General features: G+C 42.0%; 1 protein-coding gene across 2 annotated transcripts in view; it reads right to left on the minus strand.

Annotated features, from left to right (window-relative positions):
• The window catches only part of KSR1 (kinase suppressor of ras 1), a 206408-nt gene that overhangs the window by 47816 nt on the left and 135368 nt on the right, over window positions 1-23224 (minus strand). For both annotated transcript variants that reach the window (XM_063457442.1, XM_063457443.1), the window contains exons 4-5: window positions 21685-22147; window positions 20634-20638 (exon numbers count right to left, since the gene is read on the minus strand). In XM_063457442.1, the coding sequence (XP_063313512.1) occupies window positions 20634-20638; window positions 21685-22147 (468 nt within the window). The remainder of the gene's footprint in view (window positions 1-20633; window positions 20639-21684; window positions 22148-23224) is intronic.

Raw genomic sequence — 23224 nt, forward strand, 5'->3', positions numbered from 1 at the left:
ACAAATTTACATGGGGAACTTGTAGCTTGAATTAATTCCCATACTTAATGCAAATTCAGCAAGGATTAATGGGATATGTAGTTCAGTCATCAAAGTTCACTCATCAGAGCTGAAAAAGTGGATGGCAGCTGTAATGAAGCAAATGGTGCTGTGAGTAACCAATGCATCCATGGCTCCCTAAAATTGTCTCCCTGTTTTATATATTTTTTGCCAATCCCTGTTATCTTAAGCCACTATGAACAGCAAAATAGCGATTGTGGACCACCCTGTACAGTAACCTTAAAATGACACTACTGCACTATGTGACATCCTATTAATCCAAAAGATATTGTTAAATTCATTATAAAACAACCTTACTTTATAGAACTTTAAACATGGAATAACTTTGCAATGCGTTTTTTTAAGTTTAGAAATTACATTATGGGGATGGGGGTGCTAAAGTTTGGCCCTAAAGAATACATTCAAAGTCACCTCTCCAATAATTATAGTACATTATAAATAACAAATGGCTTTAACCCCTTCCCGACTGCAGACGTATCAGGTACGTCCGGCAAAAAACGGTCCATAATGACCTTGGACGTACCTGATACACCCTGATATATACCTGATATATAATAAAAAATAAATAATCAATATTAACCACCTCTCCCCTTTTCTAAAGGCAGTGAATCATGGGGCTTTTGGGGGTGTCCCTAGCCTGCCTCATCATAGGGGCAGGCTACGGTCATCCAATTACAGCTTGCCCCATTAGCAATTTTATTCCAAGTGTGTTCCCCATTTGTCTGATTAGTGTGGATCTCCCTCCCTCGCTTCACTTGTGTTTTAGTAAGAGAGATCTGTGTTTTAGCTAGAGAGATTTAGGTATTTTTAGGTAGGGATTTGTAAAATCTTGAGACCCAAAGGCTCTTTTCAGAGCCATTAACCCCTATCTTGCCAGTGATCACTATAATCACTGGCTCTTGCACAGCAGCACTTTTTTGCTGTCTGTGTATTTTTTTAGGGGTTCATTTTTTTGTGATTTAAAAATAAATAATTGTGAGAGCCAAAAGCTCTTTTCAGAACGATTAACCCCTGTCCTGCCAGTGATCACTATACAGATCACAGGCTCTTGCACAGCAGCACTTATTTTGCTGTCTGTTCATTTTTGTAGGGGTTAATTTTTTGTGTTAATTTGTTTTTGTGACAGGTCACTAAGTAAAGTGATTGTGACCAGGTCACATGGGTCACGGAAGTCAACCAGTGCTGAGCAGGCATATGCCACCCTTGCGCTAGAGTCTGACGCGCTAGAGTCTGATACAGTGTCTGCTGCTAGTGATGTATCTAGTTATGTTGTATCTGTGCCTGCTAGTCACCCTGCCAGAAGGAGGTGCTGCTCCAGCTGGCAGAACTGCTGAGGAGCGGGTAGTGCCTCTTGGCCAGAGGCCAAACATCCCACCCTTTACTGTAAATCCTAGCAATAATTGGATGTCGCAGGATTTATATGCCGATCAGTTCCGAGCTGCAAAGCCTGACTTTTTTTTGGCAAAGCAGCAATGGGCCCCCATCGATGTGCCAGAATTTAAAAGATTCTGGGCATTGACTATGCTGATGGGCATCATAAAGAAGCCCTCCATCCGCTCCTACTGGAGCAGCAGCCCCATCTTCTCTACCCCCATTTACTCCCATGTATGTCGAGGAAGAGGTATGAAATGATTCTGCATTTCATGCACTTCAGCGACAACAGCCTGTGACCCCCTAGGGTGCATCCCCAGTTTGACAGGCTGTATAAAATCCAGCTTCCTGATTACCCACTTTGCTGCCAGGTTTGCAGAGGCTTATACACCTGGATAGAATATATGCGTGGATGAATCCCTGATGAAGTATAAGGGAAGGCTGGGATTCAAGCAGTATATTCCTTCCAAGCGCTCTAGGTATGGTGTAAAGATGTATAAGCTCTGTAATAGCGAGATTGGGTATACTTAGGCCTTCCTGGTGTACAAGGTGTACCTGGTGTACCTTGACCCTCCAGGTTGGCCAGAACATATGGGAACCAGTGGCAAGATTGCCTGGCACCTGATATTCCCCCTGATGAACAAAGGGTACCACTTGTATACTGACAATTTTTATACAAGTGTCCCTTTGTTCAAGCTACTGTACTGTTTTTATACAGTAGCTTGGGGTAAAATCAGAAAGAACCACGCAGGCTTCCCAGGACAACTTGCACGCACCCGGCTACGAAGGGGGGAGACCTCAGCTCTGTGCCAAGAGGAGCTGTTGACAGTTAAGTATAGAGACAAGAAGGATGTGTACCTTCTTACCACCATCCACACTGAGGGGACTGTGGAGGTCTCTGTACATGGCAGAGCTCAGAGCACACGGAAGCCAGTGTGCATCAAGGCTTATAACCGGCATATGGGTGGGGTTGATCTGGCAGATCAGTTGCTGCAGCCCTACCTAATTATACGAAAGACAAGGGGCTGGTACAAAAAGGTTGCAATCTACCTAATGCAGATTGCAACACACAACGCTTTTTTGTTGTTCAAAAAAGCAAACCCCGGGACACAGCTGAGTTTTTTACAGTTTCAGCTCCAGATCATTTTGGGTATTTTGTAGCGTGATGCACCTGCCCCCCGGGCAGTGATGGGAGTGAGAGTTGGGGTTACACATTTTATTTTTAAAATTCCCCCTACTGCGGCAAAGCAGAATCCCCCAAAAAGATGCAGAGTCTGTTTTAAGAGGGGGCAGAGAAAAGATACTGTATATCACTGTCCTGATTGGCCTGGACAGCCTGGACTCTGCATTAGAGACTGCTTAAAACGATACCACACACCGGTTCATTTTTAATTTTTTTAACATTTGCTGTTCAGTTTTTTTTTGTTGTTGTTACTTTTACCCTATGCATGGGGGGCATGGGTGTACTAAGGAGGCCATACAGAAAACAACCAGGGGTGTTTTATTGCAATAACCAACAACAGGCTCTCCTAAATCACAGTCAAAAAGCAATGTGTGTGTAAAAATGAAAATTGAACAGTTACCACCAAACACTTTCTCCAATTTTTTGACTAAAATGATTGCATCTAAGGCATCAAAACACTCCATATACAATACCGCGGGGTGTCAACTTTTCAAATATATGCACGGTCATGGCAAGAAAATACATTGAGATATCTGATAAGGCCCCCACAAAAGAAGATAGGCAAACAAGATATGTAAAATTTGAAAAACGCATATCAGACGTTTTGCTTTGCACCCCCCAGAGAACCTGACACACCTATGCATGGGTGGTATCGCTGTACTCAGGAGATGTTGCCAAACACATATTGGGGTGTCCTTTAGCAGTAACACCTAACAGGAGCTGAGAATCTATGCCTAAAGTAGAATGTGTATGAAAAATAACACACAAAAAAAAAAATGACTACCCAAACGTTTGACAGAGACTGGTGGTAGAATTAGTGCATGTAAAGTGTTAAAATGCCACCATGTGAAATGCTCTAGGGCAGTGATGGCGAACCTATGGCACGCGTGCCACCGGAGGCACGCCGGGCCCTCTCTGTGGGAAATCGGCCACAGGTTTGCCATCACTGCAGAGTAGGCACCTGCCTGCCCGAAACGGCAGGCGCCTACTCTGCTTCCGTGTCGGGAGGATCGGAAGCAGGGGGGAGGGATCGAGGAAGCAGCTCTCCTGTCCTCCCGCGAGCTGTGTGGAGCGTTGCCGCGCGTTACCATGGCAACGCTCAACACAGCATCGCGCGGCACACACACAGCACCCCTACCCCCCACACACACACAGCACCCCTACCCCCCCACACACACAGCACCCCTACCCCCTACACACAGTACCCTACCCCCCCACACACAGTACCCCTACCCCCCACACCCACAGCACCCCTGCCCCCCCCACCCACAGCACCCCTGCCCCCCCACACCCACAGCACCCCTACCCCCCACACCCACAGCACCCCTACCCCCCACACCCACAGCACCCCTACCTCCCACACCCACAGCACCCTTTCCCCCAAACACACACAGCACCCTACCCCCCCAACACACAGCACCCTACTCCTCCCCACACAGCACCCTACCCCCCACACACAGACACATACACTGCACCCCTCAATGCAGTATATGTGTGTGTGTGTGTGTTCAGCAGTCTTTATGTATTCAGCAGTGTGTGTGTGTGTGTGTGTGTGTGTGTATTCAGCAGACTGCGTGCGTATTCAGCAGACTGCGTGCTCAGCAGTGTGCTTGTATTTAGCGGACTGTGTGTGTATTTAGCAGTCTGTCTGTGTCTCGGTGTGTGTATGTATTAAGCAGTTGGTAAGTGAATGTGTTCAGCAGTCTGTGTGTATGTATTGCATTTGTTGGAGATACTAATAAATATAAGCTTGATTTATATCATTATTTAAAATTTGTATAATTTAACTCTCTGTTGTGTTCTTCTTTTAAAACAAAAGTTGTTAACTGTACGAGTAGTTTTTTCTAAACGTAAACCTCAGTATTCAGGTTTAATTATCATGTTGGCACTTTGAGGGAAAAAAAGTTGGCATGTATTGCGGTTTGGGCACTCGGGCTCAAAAACTGACGATAAGTTACTGTGTTACTTTCTGGTCTATACATACCATACTGTGCACATAGCAACCTTGCTTAGGGACATATTTCCTTGATACCTTAAATAGTATCAACACCCTGCAGATTTTTGCGATCAGAGCAACTATATATTGCAGATCATTGTCCCGACGCTCGGGTATGCCACAGATAAAACTAGACGGCACAGATACATTGTATATATATTAGCTACTCCAGCTAGTATTGGAGCTTTCGGTATTCTAAGGTGTACTGCACATATCAGACCAAGATGTTCAGATCATAATTAACACGAGTAACTGACTATAAGTTACTCTGTTACTCTCAGGTCTATACTTACCAGTCAGTACACATAGTAACCTTGTTTAGGGACCTATCTACTTCACCGTTTTCGGTGACTTGTGCCCCCGTTTTTTGTCTTATGTATATATCTTTTGTCTTCTTCACTTCCCGTTTGTACATATTCCTCACTTAGTACCATTAAGTTTGAGTCATTTGTTTCTACCTCAGTTATCCATCACTGGGGCAGCGATGACCACTGATTTTGCTATTACCAGTGCGTGTGTTGAGAATTAAACTAATAAAGGATCAATTTGATTGACTAATTTCTGAGATTTTCTCCGATACCATATAGGGACAGAACTGCTCTCCTATTTCTTTGTACTCGGGCTCAAAAAGGTTCGCCATCACTGCTCTAGGGCAGTGGTGTATCCTGGTTTTGTGCTGCCCTAGGCAGGACAAAACTCAGGCGCCCCCCCCGCGCGACACCCCCCACCCAACCCTTCCCCCCCGTCCCGCCTTCTAAATACACACACAAATTCACTGACAGATACGCATACACTAGCTAACAGACACACACACACACTCACTAGCAGACACACACACACTCTCTGATATATAATATAATATATATATATATATATAATATAATATATATATATATATATATATATATAATATATATAATATAATATATATAATATATATAATATAAATAATATATATATAATATATATATATATAATATAATATATATAATATATAATATATATATATATATAATATATATATATAAAATATATATATATAAATAATATAATATATATATAAATAATATAATATATATATAATATAATATATAATATAATATATATAATATAATATATAAATAATAATATTATATAATATAATAATATATAATAATAATATATATATATAATAATATATAATTATATATATATATATATAAAATAATATATAATAATATATATATAATAATATATATATATATATAATATATAATAATAATATATATATAATATATATAATATATATATAATAATATATATATAATAATATATATATATCATATATAATTAATTTAACCTACCCCCCCAGCCTCCTTACCTTTGGGAATGCTGGGGGGGGTTTCTTTACCTCCATGGGGTCTAGTGGGGCTGCCGGTCGGGCTGCTGGGCTGGTTGCTGGGCGGGCGGCTGGCGAGGGAGCTCTTCCTCTGAGCTCTCTGCTCAGCTCCCTCGCGCGCCGCAGAGTGAGGCTGGGAGCCGGAATATGACATCATCTTCCGGCTCCCAGCCTCACTCTGCGGCGCGCGAGGGAGCTGAGCAGAGAGCTCAGAGGTAGAGCTCCCTCGCCAGCCGCCCGCCCAGCAACCAGCCCAGCAGCCCGACCGGCAGCCCAGTTAGCCGCAAGGCTAACAAGGCATTTGCCCTGGGCATTTGGGGGCGGCGTTTTTTGCCGCCCCCTGGAAAATGCCGCCCAAGGCAAATGCCTTGTTTGCCTCGCGGCTAATACGCCCCTGCTCTAGGGTGTCAAAACATACGGTTTGATGGGGGTAAATTACATTGGCCAGCTTCAAAAAATTTCAAAATGGGACATGGGTGCATGATGGCCAGCTGTGTTTCCCCCCCCCCCCCCTTTTTATCATATTTTACTTTTTTGTTCTAGTAAATTATATGATATGATGAAAATAATGGTATCTTTAGAATGACCATTTAATAGCGAGGAAAATTGTATTTAATATGTGTGGGTACAGTAAATAAGTAAGAGGCAAATTACAGCTAAACATAACCACTGCAGAAATGTAAAAAGAGCCCTGGTCCTTAACGATAATAAAATTGAAAAATGGCCTTGTCACTAAGGGGTTACTATACAGCAGAACACACCAATCTCTGGTACTCTAGTCAGCTTGCTGAAAACCACTGCATAGTGGGGTTTATTCACTAAAACACTGAACTGTAATTTAAGGGTTGCTATGCTGTGAAATTATGGCTGTGGGATTCAGGCATTGTCTCGTTCATGGTGAGACCATAAAATCCTATGTAGACCTCAGGGGTGTAGCCCATTCTCACACAAGTGCGAGAGTACAGCACTGACATGGCTTTTGGCTGATGAGGCGCCAGGAGCCCCAGAAAGGCTGCAGTTAGAAGATATTATCAGGCGCAAGGGACAGCTACAGGTAAGTATACTTACCTTTCACTGCACCCCACGGCAACCAGACCCTAGTTGGAGATGTCACATTGTAAAGACTCCCAAAATTGACAGCTTTACTTCAAGAACAACAGGATTGTGATAGGCTCAGCATTTTGTGTTTCAGTTCATTTTTTTCTCTTTTTGTTCTTAAGACATTTTTGTGATTATTTCTAATTTATAATATATCTCATACATGTGTATTTTGCCCTTATATTTGGATATTAAATAAACTATTGATACATTCCAGTCTCTGCTTGTTCAGTATTTATTGGATTAGTGCCAAATCTTCTAGAATGCTGCATAAGAAATTCCTCATTTTTTCTTGTTCGTATAAAATTATTTTAATTAGGTTAAGACTTGCCAAAACCTTGACAAAGCAGCTGGCTAAACATGTCTTAATCATAAATTGCAGCTTTCATGTTTTTATGTCGTTTTGACAATCCTATATATATATATAGGGTTATTCACTAAAGTGAGAATTTAAAGTAATATCATATTGAAGGTCAAAATAAGCTAACTGTTAATCACCAATGCTTTTCACTTAGCTACTCTGGCCTTACATTTGAAACTCACTTTGGTGAATAACCCTGATATTTGTTTGTATGTATTGATCCCACTAGTAGAAAAAGTTTCTCACACCATATTATTTACTCAGAACTGATATAAATCTATTAGTATACAGCTTATTGTATTTGTTCTGGTGAGTAGAATCATTCCCTTAAAGCAGTGGTTCTCAAACCAGTCCTCAAGACCCACCAACAGTACAGGTTTTGTTAGTATCTCCATTGGAATAAAACAGGGAAATACATAAATCCTGGACTGTTGGTGGGCCATGAGGACTGGATTGAGAACCACTGCCTTAAAGAATCACTATAGTGTCAGGAAAACAAACTTGTTTTCCTGACACTATGTAACCCTTAGGTCCCCCCCCCCCCCCCCCCCACCCTCAGGGCCCCCCTCCTGCTGGGCTGAAGAGGTTAAAACCCCTTCAGCTACTTACTTTAATCCAGTGCCGCCTCCCTTGGAGCTGGTGACCTCTCCTCCCACTCTGACGTCAGCTCCCGAGTGGAGCGGAATGAGCATGCGCGGCCAGAGCCCCGCACGCATTCAAAACGTCCATAGGAAAGCATTTCTCAATGCTTTCCTATAGATGCTGTGCACACAGAATGCGATTTTCGCATTCAGCGTTGCAGAAGTGCCTCAGCGTTGCAGAAGACAGCCACTATAGGCTGGATTAACCCTGCAATGTAAACATAGCAGTTTCTCTTAAAATCTGGGGGACCTGGCACCCAGACCACTTCATTGAGGTGAAGTGGTCTGGGTGACTATAGTGGTCCTTTAAGGCTTTTTGCAGTTAACACTGTGTTTTCAGAGACAATGCAGTGTTTAAATTACAGCCTAGTGACAACTCCACTGGCCACTCCTTAGATGGTTACTAGAGGTGCATCACAGAAAGCATCACTGCCATTCAGTGTCTCCACCCTCTACATGGAGACACTGAACATTCCTCATAGATTGATTCATTGTAACTCTATGAGGAGATGCTGATTGGCCAGGGCTGTATTTGACTTGTGCTGGCTCTGCCCCTGAATTGCCTCCTTGACAGTCTCAGCCAATACAATGCTTTCCTTTGGGAAAGCATTGTGATTGCCCCAGTGAATCACTTCTGATGATGTCAGCCAAGCAGGCAGATCAGGGGCACAGCCTGCAGCAGTGGACTGGAGAGAAGGTAAGATTTTGCTATATTTAGCGGGGCAAAGGCGAGGGCAAGGATGGCTAGCTGGTAGTTTTAACACAATAGGGTTAGAAATACATGTTTGTGTTCCTGACCATGCAGTGTTCTATTAAAGGAACACTCCAAGTTCTAAAACCCCTGCTTCCTGCTGTAGTAGTTATACTGTCAGGAGTATCCTGGTGCCCTTGAGAAATATTTATCATACCACTTGAGAGCACAGATAACAACTTGTCTGGCTCTCACTTGTTGGAGCTCTGTTTCAGGATGCTACTTGCAGAAGAATCCAATTAGCTCTGCTGAGCTAAGCAATGCCAATGCAAGGCTGCTTTCATTGGCTGAGAGCACAATGTTTGAATGCAGTTGTATGTTTGCGACATTTGTTGTTTGCAACAAATGGCAACAAAATTAATATTGTGACACTGAATCAGGAATCCGTTACTGCCATGGAGGAGATTTTTGGAGCAGTATGTAGTAATGTCACTTGGAAACAATGACCAGTTTTTATTTTCACTACTAGAACCTTGTATTTCAACTAGGTTAATGAAACCAAAAGTTTGGCCAGATTATGGTTTTGTATCTTCTAAACAGGCATTTGAAAGCCATTTGTTGCAAATGGGTCTTTGTTATTTTACTTAGTCATGGAAACATGACCATACAATGGTTACGTCAGTAATGTACGGAAATGAAAAATTGCTATTAAACACGTATAATTACTCACTACTCACACAGTTCTCAAATATTAGATGAACTCAGCAATTTGAAACCTACTTCTTTAGCCAAACCCTTCACTGCTGAAGCTCTTTACAGCTGTCTCCATTCAGTGCTGAATAGATACACAACTTTGATTCTGGAGCTACTACAAATCATATTTGTTTTTTAGCTAAATTGGCTGTTCCGATCAAAAGGGCCATGGGCACCCGACTGCAAAATAAGTGTCAAACCAGTCATAAAATAGCGGGCAGGACCAGGTGACTTTTGACACCATAACCACAAAAGCACACTGTAACTGTTATGGTGCCTAGAGTATCCAATTGATTATCACAAAGAGTGTTGTTGTTTTTTTAACGTGCTACAGTACCCTTAGATCTACAAAATTGCCCTCTCTCATAAAAAGAGTTGCTTGATGCCTCATTTTCCTCACACAGATATAGGCTGTTATGTTTTGCCCATTTCACTCCTGGAAAGTGATTTCTAATTTGAATAGCTCCTTGCATTTCCTGAATTTGTACACATCATAATGAAATCTCTCTCACAATTAGTGCATAAGTGGCAGATCAAACAAGCCATTTGCACTGTAGAAGGAAAAAGACAGGGCTTACAGGGTCTCCTTCTGTACAAAATGGTTAATGGGACACTATAGTCACCTGAACAACTTTAGCTTAATTAAGCAGTTTTGGTGTACAGAACATGCCCCTGCAGCCTCATTGCTCAATCCTCTGCCATTTAGGAGTTAAATCCCTTTTGTTTATGAACCCTAGTCACACCTCCCTGCATGTGACTTGCACAGCCTTCCATAAACACTTCCTGTAAAGAGAGCCCTATTTAGGCTTTCTTTATTGCAAGTTCTGTTTAATTAAGAGTTTCTTATCCCATACAATGTTAATAGCTTGCTAGACCCTGCAAGAGCCTCCTGTATGTGATTAAAGTTCAATTTAGAGATTGAGATACAATTATTTAAGGTAATTTACATCTGTTTGAAAGTGAAACCAGTTGTTTTTTTCATGCAGGCTCTGTCAATCATAGCCAGGGGAGGTGTGGCTAGGGCTGCATAAACAGAAACAAAGTGATTTAACTCCTAAATGACAGTGAATTGAGCAAGGAAATTGCAGGGGAATGATCTATACACTAAAACTGCTTTATTTAGCTAAAGTAATTTAGGTGACTATAGTGTTCCTTTAAATACATATCCGTGGATATTTTTCTATGCACTGATACGGAGTACTTTGTTCATAATGTATTAAATGTGTGTTAAATTGTTAAATGATGGTTATTAGCATTATGCAGGGTAAGCTAAAAAAAATTAAATAAATATATATATATATTATATATATATATATATATACACACATATATATATAGAGTGAGAGAGAGAGTGAGACAAAATAAAAGTAAGTACAGCATAAAAAAGGTAACTCTATATGTTTCTCTTTATCGGTCACTTTCCACTAAAATGGTAAACATTAAACTGTTCTCTATAAGACTATAATGTAAAGTAAAAATAAAACAGAAATGTAGAACTTCCACACTGCGGTTGGACAGTTTCATCTATGATTGTAAGTTCCAATAGCTATGTGGCACCGTAACACTATAGTCCAAACTCTTTAGCCATTTGGACTTAAATAGTAGGATTCAAAACCCTGGTAATGTAAAAGGCATTATCCAAGCACCATAACCACTACAGTCCATTTGGACACCCTCCTAAGTAAGTAGTATTTTAGGCCAAGTTTGAGAAATTACCTAGGTCCCATGGAGTGCCCGTGCTGCATCCTCTGCTGCTGGAAGCACCTGCCACTGAGCTAACCCTGGATGTGCAGAGCTACCTTAATTGGCAGATAGTGCTCTCAGTCACTGAGCGTGACCATGCACAACTAGGTTTAGCGTACTGGAGGCAATCAGAAGCTTCATGCTCCTTATATCCAGCAGCAGGGGAGGTAGAGGTGGGCACTTAGTAGGACCCTGGTAAGTTGTCAAACCATTCTTAAACAATTTAAATACTTACTCTGGCACCATAACAACTATAAGAGATTGCAGTTGTTATGGTGCTTGCAGTGTTCGTTTAAACGTACTTCATTATCCCCCCCATTGGCCACCAAGGATGTCTGTATAGCCTGTTTAGCTCAGGGTGCAAAAGACTTGCAATGCCCAAGAAAAAAGGCAGCTCACTGATATGTTTGCTCATAGGCGATAAAAGAGTTAACCTGAAGGAGACTGATAATTGCAGGATATGGATAATGCTTGCTAAGCAAAAGAGAAAATTGACTTGTCTCAGAGTCCCTCTATGCAGTGGTTATTATTTACGGACATATCAAACATGGTGGATTATAGTTAGTTGGCTTTGGTGCTATATAGTAACTGTGCTTTGAATATGTATTGTGTATGTAATTACTGTTTTATAGAACATTATGCTGACAATACAGTCCTCATGGACCTACAAATAATTACTATTTTATAGAACGGTATATATGCATTGAGTATCTCTGTGCACTCAAAACACCAGATTTTGTAACAGATTTTTGGAAATGTTACGAACTGTTATTTTTCTTTAACCCCTTAAGGACCAAACTTCTGTAATAAGAGGGAATCATGACATGTCACACATGTCATGTGTCCTTAAGGGGTTAAAGGGGACACTATAGTCACCAGAACAACTACAGCTTATTGAATTTGTTTTAATGAGTAGAATCATTACCTTCAGGCTTTCTGCTGTAAACACTGCCTTTTCAGAGAAAATGCAGTGTTTACATTACAGTCTAGTGATAACTTCACTGGCCACTCCTCAGATGGCTGTTACAGATCCTTCCTGGGTCATGGCTGCCTAAAATGCATCCAAACATTCAGTATCTCCTCCCTCTGCATGCAGACACTAAACTTTCCTCATAGAGATTCATTGATTCAATGAATCTCTATGAGGAGATGCTAATTGGCCAGGGCCGTGTTTGAATCATGCTGGCTCTGCCCCTGATCTGCCTCCTTGTCAGTCTCAGCCAATCCTATGGGGAAGCATTGTGACTGGATCAGCCTACCACTTCTGCTGATGTCAGCAGGCAGTGGGCAGGTAGTGACACAGTAAGCATCTGCAGACTTGAATACAAGTACATTTTTACTATATTTAGGGAGGCATGAGAGGGCCAGGGGGCTAGATGGCGGTTTAACCCTGTAGGGTCAGGAATACATGTTTGTGTTCCTGACCCTATATGTACCAACATGTGTGAACAGGGATGGATAGAGAGAATCAGTTTAAATTGATATCCCTATAATAAGTCAGTGTAACGTTGTAATTTTGTCAGTGTAACTAACCTACGGCCTATGTACGACTGTATCTACTATGTTGATATCATCTTGTGATATCAGCATTCTAATCAATATATTAATAGTGTGCCCAATTATCATGATTTATAGAACACCAACATAATTTAAAAAAATTGCTTATTAGACCTATATAATCTAATGTCCAGAACTGTTTCAGGACCTTTTAGTAGAAGAAAATGTGCCTGTTCTTTATACCAAAAGTGCATTACTCAAGGCAGAGCAGCATATTAAGACAAAGTGGCCAATGACTGTTTAGCAGAGTTGTTTCATTTGGGGTAATAGAGTTGTTCCTGCTCAGTCATGGCACCAGTCATGATGGTTTCTTTTAATGTTAATGTTCTGATGCAGTGTTAAGCTATCCCATCCGATAGCTTTGAACTGCCCAGTAGTTAGTCACTTCCACCCAATGCCTAGCAATTAACTTAAAATGTAATTCCAAATTGCCGTGCTGATGCTCACTGGTCATCATGTTGTATCCAGCATCAATCTGCCAGTAAGACTAAAAGTCAAGCAACTCTGTCAGATTCCAAACCAGTTGAACCTCTCATACATAAAGAGGTGAACACAAGAATGACTGCAGTTTATGCTGGAAATCTCGAATCATTTGTGAATGTGCATGCACTCAGACTCAACTTTCATGATTGATAATGTTTATTAAGCCATTCCGTGAGATCAGTGGGAGCTGGTTAGTAATTTGTCAGTGCTTTCATGAGAAGCACTGCACAGCATTCATTTTGATTAAGTAACAAAACAATTTATGATTTGCTTTCAACAAAAAAGTAATAATAATAAAAATACAAAAATTATGTTATTTCAGGGGTATTTATGCTTTATATACTCAATGGTACACATTTACAGAATTTTAAAGAATCACAGGCTGTGGCAAATCTGCAAGCCTGAGGGTTGAAGATATACAGGAAACCCTGCAGCTTGACCACCAAGCTATTTCACTAAAACAAAATAATAGTAAAAAAAACTTTTAAATGTTTCTTATTTTTTGCTACCGGACATCACTCAGAATAATCAATTCAGTAAATTGTTATTAAATTTATCTACTAAAGTCATGTTTTCACTTAAAGTGTCACTGTCATGCCGAACTTACCTTTCTTTAATCAATTCCTCTTCTCTCCCTCTGTCAGGATCTGTTCTTCTTTTCTTCCTGTCTGTTCTAGTTATCTTTAAAACATAAGACAAAGTAGGGACTATTTGTCTTATGGAGGTTTCCTACGCCTGACCAGCTTTGACCAGCAGAGGAACTTCATGTGTGCTTCATTTCCAGTGGTCAAAGCAATTTTCCCACAATTCTCACCTTTCCTCCGTGTTCCCCCAAAGCCTCCTGTCATTTAGGCAGAACGCTACAAAATGTCGTCCTAACAGAATGAGAACAGTTTCTCCATTCGTGTTAAGAAGCAATTCGGTACTTTGTTCGGATCGGAATTTCATTTGAATGAATGAAACTCCGATCCTATTCTTGCCGCGGCTGCATCTTGCAGCCGCTTAGTAGATAGCTCCCTAATTCCCACAGTATTAGGGAGCTATCTACTAAAAGGCTGATAGACCTAAATGGAGGCTTTGCGGGAACACAGAGGAAAGGTGAGAATTGTGGGGAAATTGCTTTGACCACCAGAAATGAAGCACACTTTGTTCCTCCGCTGGTCAAGCGTAGGAAACCTCCATAAGACAAAGTAGTTCCTACTTTGTCTTATGTTTTAAAGATAACTGGAGCAGACAGGAAGAAATGAAGCACAGATCCGGACAGAGGGAGAAGAAGAGGAATCGATTAAAGAAAGGTAAGTTGTGCATGACAGTGCCGCTTTAAGCAGTTTCAGGTTGTCTGTTAATGTGAAAATCCATTCAAGATACCATAACAACTGCATCTTACTGTAGTGGTTATGGTGCTAGGAGTCACACACAAACACACTTTTTAAACACTTTGACACTTCCCTAAGTCTCCTAGATGCTAATGGTCTGGTCCCACTTCTCTGAAATAGCTAAAGTGGAAGTTTCCTTTCCCTATAAACATATTACATTCATCAGCTGACACTCTCCACCAATGAATTCTGCCCAAATACAGATGGGATTGCCATCACTAATGTGGATGTCTGCTTAAAGGGACACTATAGTCACCTGAACAACTTCAGCTTAATGAGGTTGTTCAGGTGAGTGCTACAGCTACCCGGAGCCTTTTTCTTGTAAGCACTGTATTTTCTGAGAAAATGCAGTGTTTACATTGGAAGCTTGGAACACCTCTTGTTGCAGTCAATCAGACGGCCACCAGAGGGACTTCCGAGTTCAGAGGCCCTAAAAAGGCCTCTCGTCCGATGCATTCTGGGTGAATGCATCAGACGGGCTATCAGCACACAAAGCACTGTGAACGCGCTTTGTGTGCTGATAGCCTGTCAGCACTGCTGTGGGCGTGGCTTCAGCTGTCAGCTTCAGCTGACAGCTGAAGCCCGAACCCACAGGGACGCTTACTGTCCACAATAGTGGTTGAAGGGGGGGGGGGGAAGAGAGACCTACTCTCCTCCCCCCCCCCCCGGCCCCCACCGCTGTGCGGCGGGTGGGGGCCCTAAAATTATCAATAAGGGGGGGGACCTACTGTCCCCCCCCCGGCCCCCACCCCTGTGCGGCGGGTGGGGGCCCTAAAATTATCAATAAGGGGGGGACCTATTGTCCCCCCCCAGCCCCCACCCCTGAGCGGTGGGTGGGGGCCCTAAAATTATCGATAAGGGGGGGGACCTACTGTCCACCCCGGCCCCCACCCCTGAGCGGCGGGTGGGGCCCCTACAATTATCAATAAGGGGGGGACCTATTGTCCCCCCCCGGCCCCCACCCCTGTGCGGCGGGTGGGGACCCTAAAATTATCAATAAGGGGGGGACCTATTGTCCCCCCCCGGCCCCCACCCCTGAGCGGTGGGTGGGGGCCCTAAAATGATCAATAAGGGGGGGACCTACTGTCCCCCCCGGCCCCCACCCCTGAGCGGTGGGTGGGGGCCCTAAATACAAAGGGGGGGGGGGACCCTAGTTAACCCTCCCCCCCCAAAAAAAAAAAATGATCTCCCTACCTACCCCCCTCACCCTAAAAATAATGAGGGGGGGAACATTAACTAAAAACCTGTAAAAAAAAAAAATAATAAAAAGAGATAAAAAAAACTTACCATTCGATGTTTTCTTTCTTCTAAAATCTTCTTTCTTCAGCCCCAAAAAGGCCAAATAAAAATCCATAATAACCGACGCAATTAAAAAAAAAAAAAAAAAAAAAAAAAAAACGAGCGCAAAAAAAATAATCCATCTTCACCCATGGAGGGCTCCGCGCAGACTGAGCTCCGCAGGGTGGGGAAGGCTTATAAAGCCTTGCCCCGTCCTGCAATTAGGCTAAGAACACTCTGATTGGTGGGTTTAAACCAATCAGAGTGCTCTTTGTCATTTTACAAGCGTGGGAAAGTTCTTTGGAATTTTCCCACGCTTGTAAAATGACACAGAGCACTGTGATTGGATGGCTTGAAACCCATCCAATCACAGTGCTCTGTGTCATTTTACAAGCGTGGGAAAATTCCAAAGAACTTTCCCACGCTTGTAAAATGACAAAGAGCACTGTGATTGGATGGCTTGAAATCCATCCAATCACAGTGCTCTGTGTCATTTTACAAGCGTGGGAAAATTCCAAAGAACTTTCCCACGCTTGTAAAATGACACAGAGCACTGTGATTGGATGGCTTGAAATCCATCCAATCACAGTGCTCTGTGTCATTTTACAAGCGTGGGAAAATTCCAAAGAACTTTCCCACGCTTGTAAAATGACAAAGAGCACTGTGATTGGATGGCTTGAAATCCATCCAATCACAGTGCTCTGTGTCATTTTACAAGCGTGGGAAAATTCCAAAGAACTTTCCCACGCTTGTAAAATGACACAGGGCACTGTGATTGGATGGCTTGAAATCCATCCAATCACAGTGCTCTGTGTCATTTTACAAGCGTGGGAAAATTCCAAAGAACTTTCCCACGCTTGTAAAATGACAAAGAGCACTCTGATTGGCTCAAACCCACCAATCAGAGTGTTCTTAGCCTAATTGCAGGGCGGGGCAAGGCTTTATAAGCCTTCCCCACCCTGCGGAGCTCAGTCTGCGCGGAGCCCTCCATGGGTGAAGATGGATTATTTTTTTTTGCGCTCGTTTTTTTTTTTTTAATTGCGTCGGTTATTATGGATTTTTATTTGGCCTTTTTTGGGGCTGAAGAAAGAAGATTTTAGAAGAAAGAAAACATCGAATGGTAAGTTGATTTTATCTCATTTTTTCTTTTTTACAGGTTTTTAGTTAATGGTCCCACCTCATTATTTTTAGGGTGAGGGGGGTAGGTAGGGAGATATTTTTTTTTGGGGGGGGGGGGGAGGGTTAACTAGGGTCCCCCCCCCTTTGTATTTAGGGCCCCCACCCACCGCTCAGGGGTGGGGGCCGGGGGGGGATAATAGGTCCCCCCCCCTTATTGATCATTTCAGGGCCCCCACCCGCCGCTCAGGGGTGGGGGCCGGGGGGGGCAGTAGGTCCCTCCCCCATTGATAATTTTAAGGCCCCCACCCGCCGCTCAGGGGTGGGGGCCGGGGGGGACAGTAGGTCCCCCCCTTATTGATAATTGTAGGGCCCCCACCCGCCGCACAGGGGTGGGGGCTGGGACAGTAGGTCCCCCCCCTCATTGATAATTTTAGGGCCCCCACCCGCCGCACAGGGGTGCAGTAGGTCCCCCCCTCATTGATAATTTTAGGGCCCCCACCCGCCGCACAGGGGTGGGGGCCGGGGGGGGGACAGTAGGTCCCCCCCCTTATTGATAATTGTAGGGCCCCCACCCGCCGCTCAGGGGTGGGGGCCGGGGGGGGGCAGTAGGTCCCCCCCCTCATTGATAATTTTAGGGCCCCCACCCGCCGCACAGGGGTGGGGGCCGGGGGGGGGACAGTAGGTCCCCCCCCTTATTGATAATTTTAGGGCCCCCACCCGCCGCTCAGGGGTGGGGGCCGGGGGGGGCAGTAGGTCCCCCCCCTCATTGATAATTTTAGGGCCCCCACCCGCCGCACAGGGGTGGGGGCCGGGGGGGGACAGTAGGTCCCCCCCCTTATTGATAATTTTAGAAAGCGAGCTGAGCTGTCAGTCAGACAGCTCAGCTCGCGAACGCGCATTCCGCGCACATGCGCGGTAAAGCGCTCAGGTTCTTCATAGGGCGGCATTCAATGCCGCTCTATGAAGAACGCGATTGGTCCAGCGCGAAGCCGTCCCATTGGGCCCCGCGATTTCGTCATTTTGACGAAAAAGGGGGCGCGGCCTAGCGGGGAGCTCGGCGCTGGAACGGAGGTAAGTTTTTAATATAAAAACACCGATTTTTTTTTTTTTAATTAATGAAAGTTCATATAAAAGCAAGAAGGAAGGCTGGGGGACCAGTCTTTCTTGCTTTTATATGGTGACTATAGAGTCCCTTTAAGCAACATCAATGAAGAGGGGTCAGAGAAATGCTTCACAATAGTTTGACTCCTTACAGTGGGACAGCGCCAGGGTATTGCTGGCACCATAACTATTACAGCATGCTATTTTTTTCAAGGAAATTGAACAGACACTATATAATTTTAAATGAAGTTACAGCACTTTACAAAAAACACACAATAACAATCAATTATTTATTCTGCCATGTGCCATTGGGAGAACCCAAAAATTACACCAAAATGGCTGATAGTGATGAAGGATAAGCCTGATGAAAGGCAAGCCAGATTCCTATCAGTTGCTATGTTTTACAAACCGTGCAGGGAAAACCAAGTGTGTTGACTAGTAAAAAATGTTACTTAAAGAGTTACTCCAACAATCATGATCACTTCACATTCAGAGATATTTGCACTGTTGTTCCAGGAGCTAGTTGCACCCCCAACAAATGTGACTAATATCAATTCTATGCAAAAAATGTCTGTCCTCAGAGTGCACAGTACGCTTGCAACAGATATCAGCTTCTACCCTTGCAAGCAGTACCTACAAAGGGAAGCTTGAATGTGCCCTCACTTCCTTATTTAACCCTCCCTACACTTTTTTTTTTTTTTTACATAAATCCACTCCTTTGTTAATCTCCCCACTCCCTTGCTCCCAAGCTCTCCCTGCAAGACTTTCTATTTTTTATTCATTATATATATATATATTCATCCCTCCCCACGCACTCCAGAAAAGGTCCAATGAAAGGCATTTCCCAGCCCTGGATTCCAGGTAAGTTAAAGGGACACTATAGTCACCTGAACAACTTTAGCTGTTTCCTCTAGGTATTGATGATTTTGTATCATCTCTTTTTTGTTTTTTCCCCTTCTATGTAACCACGGTCGTTTATTTCATACTAGACCGTCAGTAACAGTTAGGGTTATTGTGATTACGTTTGTGTTTGTCCCTCCTATGTGACTACGGTCATATACTCTATACTAGACCGTTAGCAATAGTTTGGACTATTTTTGATTACCTTTATGTTTGCACCTATTTTCTACGTTTGTCTGTATCATTAAAGTATTATTTTTAACTGCTTCACTCACTTCACCACGTATAGTTATTTTACTATTTGGAGTGACAGACTCTCCTTTCTCTCTTGTTTGTATCTACTCCATTAGGGATACCCCCTTGTCTGTCCTCCTGGACATATCACCTTCTGGCCTACTTTGTTCTGTCTATAACTTTAGCTTAATGAAGCAGTTTTGGTGAATAGAACATGCCCCTGCAGCCTCACTGCTCAATCCTCTGCCATTTAGGAGTTAAATCCCTTTGTTTATGAACCCTAGACATACCTCCCTGCATGTGACTTGCACAGCCTTCCATAAACACTTCCTGTAAAGAGAGCCCTATTTAGGCTTTCTTTATTGCAAGTTCTGTTTAATTAAGATTTTCTTGACCCCTACTATGTTCATAGCTTTCTAGACCCTGCAAGAGGCTCCTGTATGTGATTAAAGTTCAATTTAGAGATTGAGATACAATTATTTAAGGTAAATTACATCTGTTTGAAAGTGAAACCAGTTTTTTTTTCATGCAGGATCTGTCAATCATAGCCAGGGGAGGTGTGGCTAGGGCTGCATAAACAGAAACAAAGTGATTTAACTCCTAAATGACAGTGAATTGAGCAGTGAAATTGCAGGGGAAAGATCTATACACTAAAACTGCTTTATTTAGCTTAAGTAATTTAGGTAACTATAGTGTTCCTTTAATGCATTTCCGATAAAGCAAGGGGATATACAGCAAAGCGAAATTAGTCCTATTTGGATTCAAATAGATAAATATTCCTCCAATATGTTACAGAAAGGTATATACTGTATGCATCGAGTGTATCAAAATAAATTATTCTTGTTTTTGTTTTTTTAATAAGGGTGTGGGGAGCAGTCTAAACAAGAAAATGATTTAAAAAAATAATTTTAATGAGAAAGGTTTTGCGTAATCCTTTAAGAGAAACATTTATGTTTCTGTTTAGCTATTTAGTTATGTAGCCATCCAATCTATTTGGGAAAACAGTATATATGTGGTATATTTAGTCTCAGAGTCAATTCCTTCTTTTTCAATTACCCACATTATATCCCATTAACTACTTTTTCTAACTACACATTTTCTTCATAAGTATTGGACTCTTACAACAAAACAGTTGCAAAGTTTACTTATATGTGGCAATTGATGTCATAAATCACATCCATGACAATCAGCATGCTTTTTAATAACTTAGCACAAGTACAGGGTGGGCCAAAATTCAGAGTAGGATTTTACAGGTAAATAGCTTATTTGTTATTTAGTTAAAACAAATTTGTTGCGGTATGCATTATGACCGAATCTTGGGAGAGTCATCATGGATAATTTCACAAAGAAACAATAAGTGAAAATAGTAGAATTTTATTTTCAAAATGGCAGGTCCATTATTTTGACGTAAAGAGCTTACCACCACCCCTTCAATGTAAGAAATGGACCCTCAGTGACTATGATTCAGAAACTAATGCAACAAAGCTAATTTTCATTTAAATAAGCATAACTGCCATTTCTGTGGTTCAGAAAATACCCGGATAATTAATCAGCACCAATTGCACCCTACTAATTGGACCATCTGGTGCGGGGTGACCTCACAGGAAGTTATCGGGCTCTACTTCTTCGAAACTGACGGTGGTGGTGCTTTGACAGTTACTGATGTTGAGATATCGGGAATATGATTGAACATTTTTTAGCACTCTGTAGTGGAAAATCATCCTAAAATGTGGTTTCAACTTGATGCCCATATAGACCGGGCCACAATGGACCTCCTGAGACAACTATTCGGCGAGCGGATTATTTCAAGAAATTCTCTGATTAATTGGCCGCCACGTTCACCCAACCTCTCAGCTGCTGATTACTTCTTTGGGATTATCTGAAGTAGCGGATGTACGTGAACAAAGCACGTAACTTGAGTAGCCCAAGGAGAATATCCATGCAGAAATTCCGGCACTAAAGCCTCAAACATTAAGTTTTTTTTTAAATACAATCAAAAGAGCCTGACTTTGCAAGGTGGCAAATAGAGTCTATATTAAAGATCTTTCGTACCTAGTCAAACAAATCTCCATATATGCATTGTATGTAATATCATTGCAATTGGTTCCTTAATAAAAAAAAGTTATTTACTCCTCAAACCCTACTCTGAATTTAGGATCACCTGGTACTTTTGACACTAAATAAACAAAGGATTCCAATGTGCAGATTGTTTTAGCCTTTTGAGTTCTAGTAGCACACATGTAAAATGCAAAGCAATCCGTTAGTCAGCTTCTATAAATGGAGTGATATAGAGGAATAGATAGGGATTGAGGAATCATAATTAACCCAAAAGGAGGCCGTAATAGGGCAGTAGGTACTTACTTTATAGGAGGAACTTCATCTATCCTGTTGCCGAGCTGTGATTCGTGAGATTTGCTTCTTTTTAGAGTTGAGAAGTTGGGCAATAATTGTTGAAAGACCTTTCGACTGGGTGGAGGGGGTGTCCGGGGAGGCTTCAGCTTCATGGGTCTCTTTAACTGTGGAGTGGTAGGTGGGGTGATTGTAATCCCATGGGGAGTCCTCAGCATTAACCTACTGTTGGGTGAAGGTGAAGGGAAGGGGTCCTGCAAGTTTTCTGCATAAAAAAAAGATCCTTGGCTTGAGGAATCAGAAACAGGGATGGCAGACACAGATATGGAGCGAGGTTGGTGGCTGTTGGCCTTTGGAAGCTGAGAGTTCAGAGTCCATACAGTACCCACAGGTGAAGAGAGCTCAGTTGGAAGTTGGGAAGTGCTTTCCTTTCTCATTTCAGTAGGATTCCACAAAGTCTCCTTCATTTCCCCACCTAAACATAAAACGATATAACCATTCTGTGAAATGCTAAAATCAATAAATAATCAAAAGATAACAAAACCAAGTGAATGCTTTCGTTAAAAGTATACCTGGACTGACGTTACAAGTAACTCTATTACATTGTTTAGCGTATGCCATTAAAATGTTTTTTGTTTTTTTTATCCAATTGAAGCTACAAGCTGTTGAACTCTTAATGGGGAACCATCACTTCAGGAGAGTTTTAATATTATGTTTATTAACCCAATATATTTTACAAACATGCATTTGTTAGGTGTAATACAATAACAGTAGATGTAGAAACCCACACCTCTTTATCATGCAACTGGATGCCTCCATTTAGCTCCTGTCAATAATAGTTATAGGCTCTGTCCTTTCCATCTGGAAGCCAGCATAGAGAAAACATACGGAGGAGAAGTGAAATGAAACAGTTTCCTAATTCGCAATGTGTACCCTGGCTGTACCTAGATTCAACTGGATTTCAATGTCTTTTTCCAAATCTTTAATATGATTGTACAAGAAAATAGAGTATCACAAAAAGGGTTAGTATAAATTATAGGTGATTTCAGTGTTTTATTCATTGGTGTACTTTCCAGAAGTGGTGCTTCCCCTTTAAGAAAGTTTGCATCAATTTTTGCTTAAGAACGTCTCCTAGAAAGTATTTACTTCCAGAAAAAAACATGATGTACCTTGTCTTTAACTTCCAAACAACCAAGACTACCAAGGTTTTTGAAAATAATTCAAATTTAACTTGTAAATCCTGCTTTTGGTAAGTCATCTTCCCTGCTACATTTAAAATAAATACATATATTCTCCATAAATGATCTTTTGAACCAGTTTAGGTACATGCAAGAGAATATCTGTAACCAAACTCAGACCTTTAGTGAGGAAACCCAACAATTGGTTGATTTTGCGTAGTTATTACAACTAGAATCCTACTGGGATAAATGGAAAAAAGAAAGAAACAAAAAAAAAAAGGCAAAACAAGTTTTAATATATTGCTTATTTGGGAGATCCCATCTGGGATCCCTGCAAAAAGCGTGGCGACCAGATGTACAGAGCCTGAGATATC

This window comes from Pelobates fuscus, chromosome 1 (genome assembly GCF_036172605.1).
Source record: "Pelobates fuscus isolate aPelFus1 chromosome 1, aPelFus1.pri, whole genome shotgun sequence".
Lineage (NCBI taxonomy): Eukaryota > Metazoa > Chordata > Amphibia > Anura > Pelobatidae > Pelobates > Pelobates fuscus.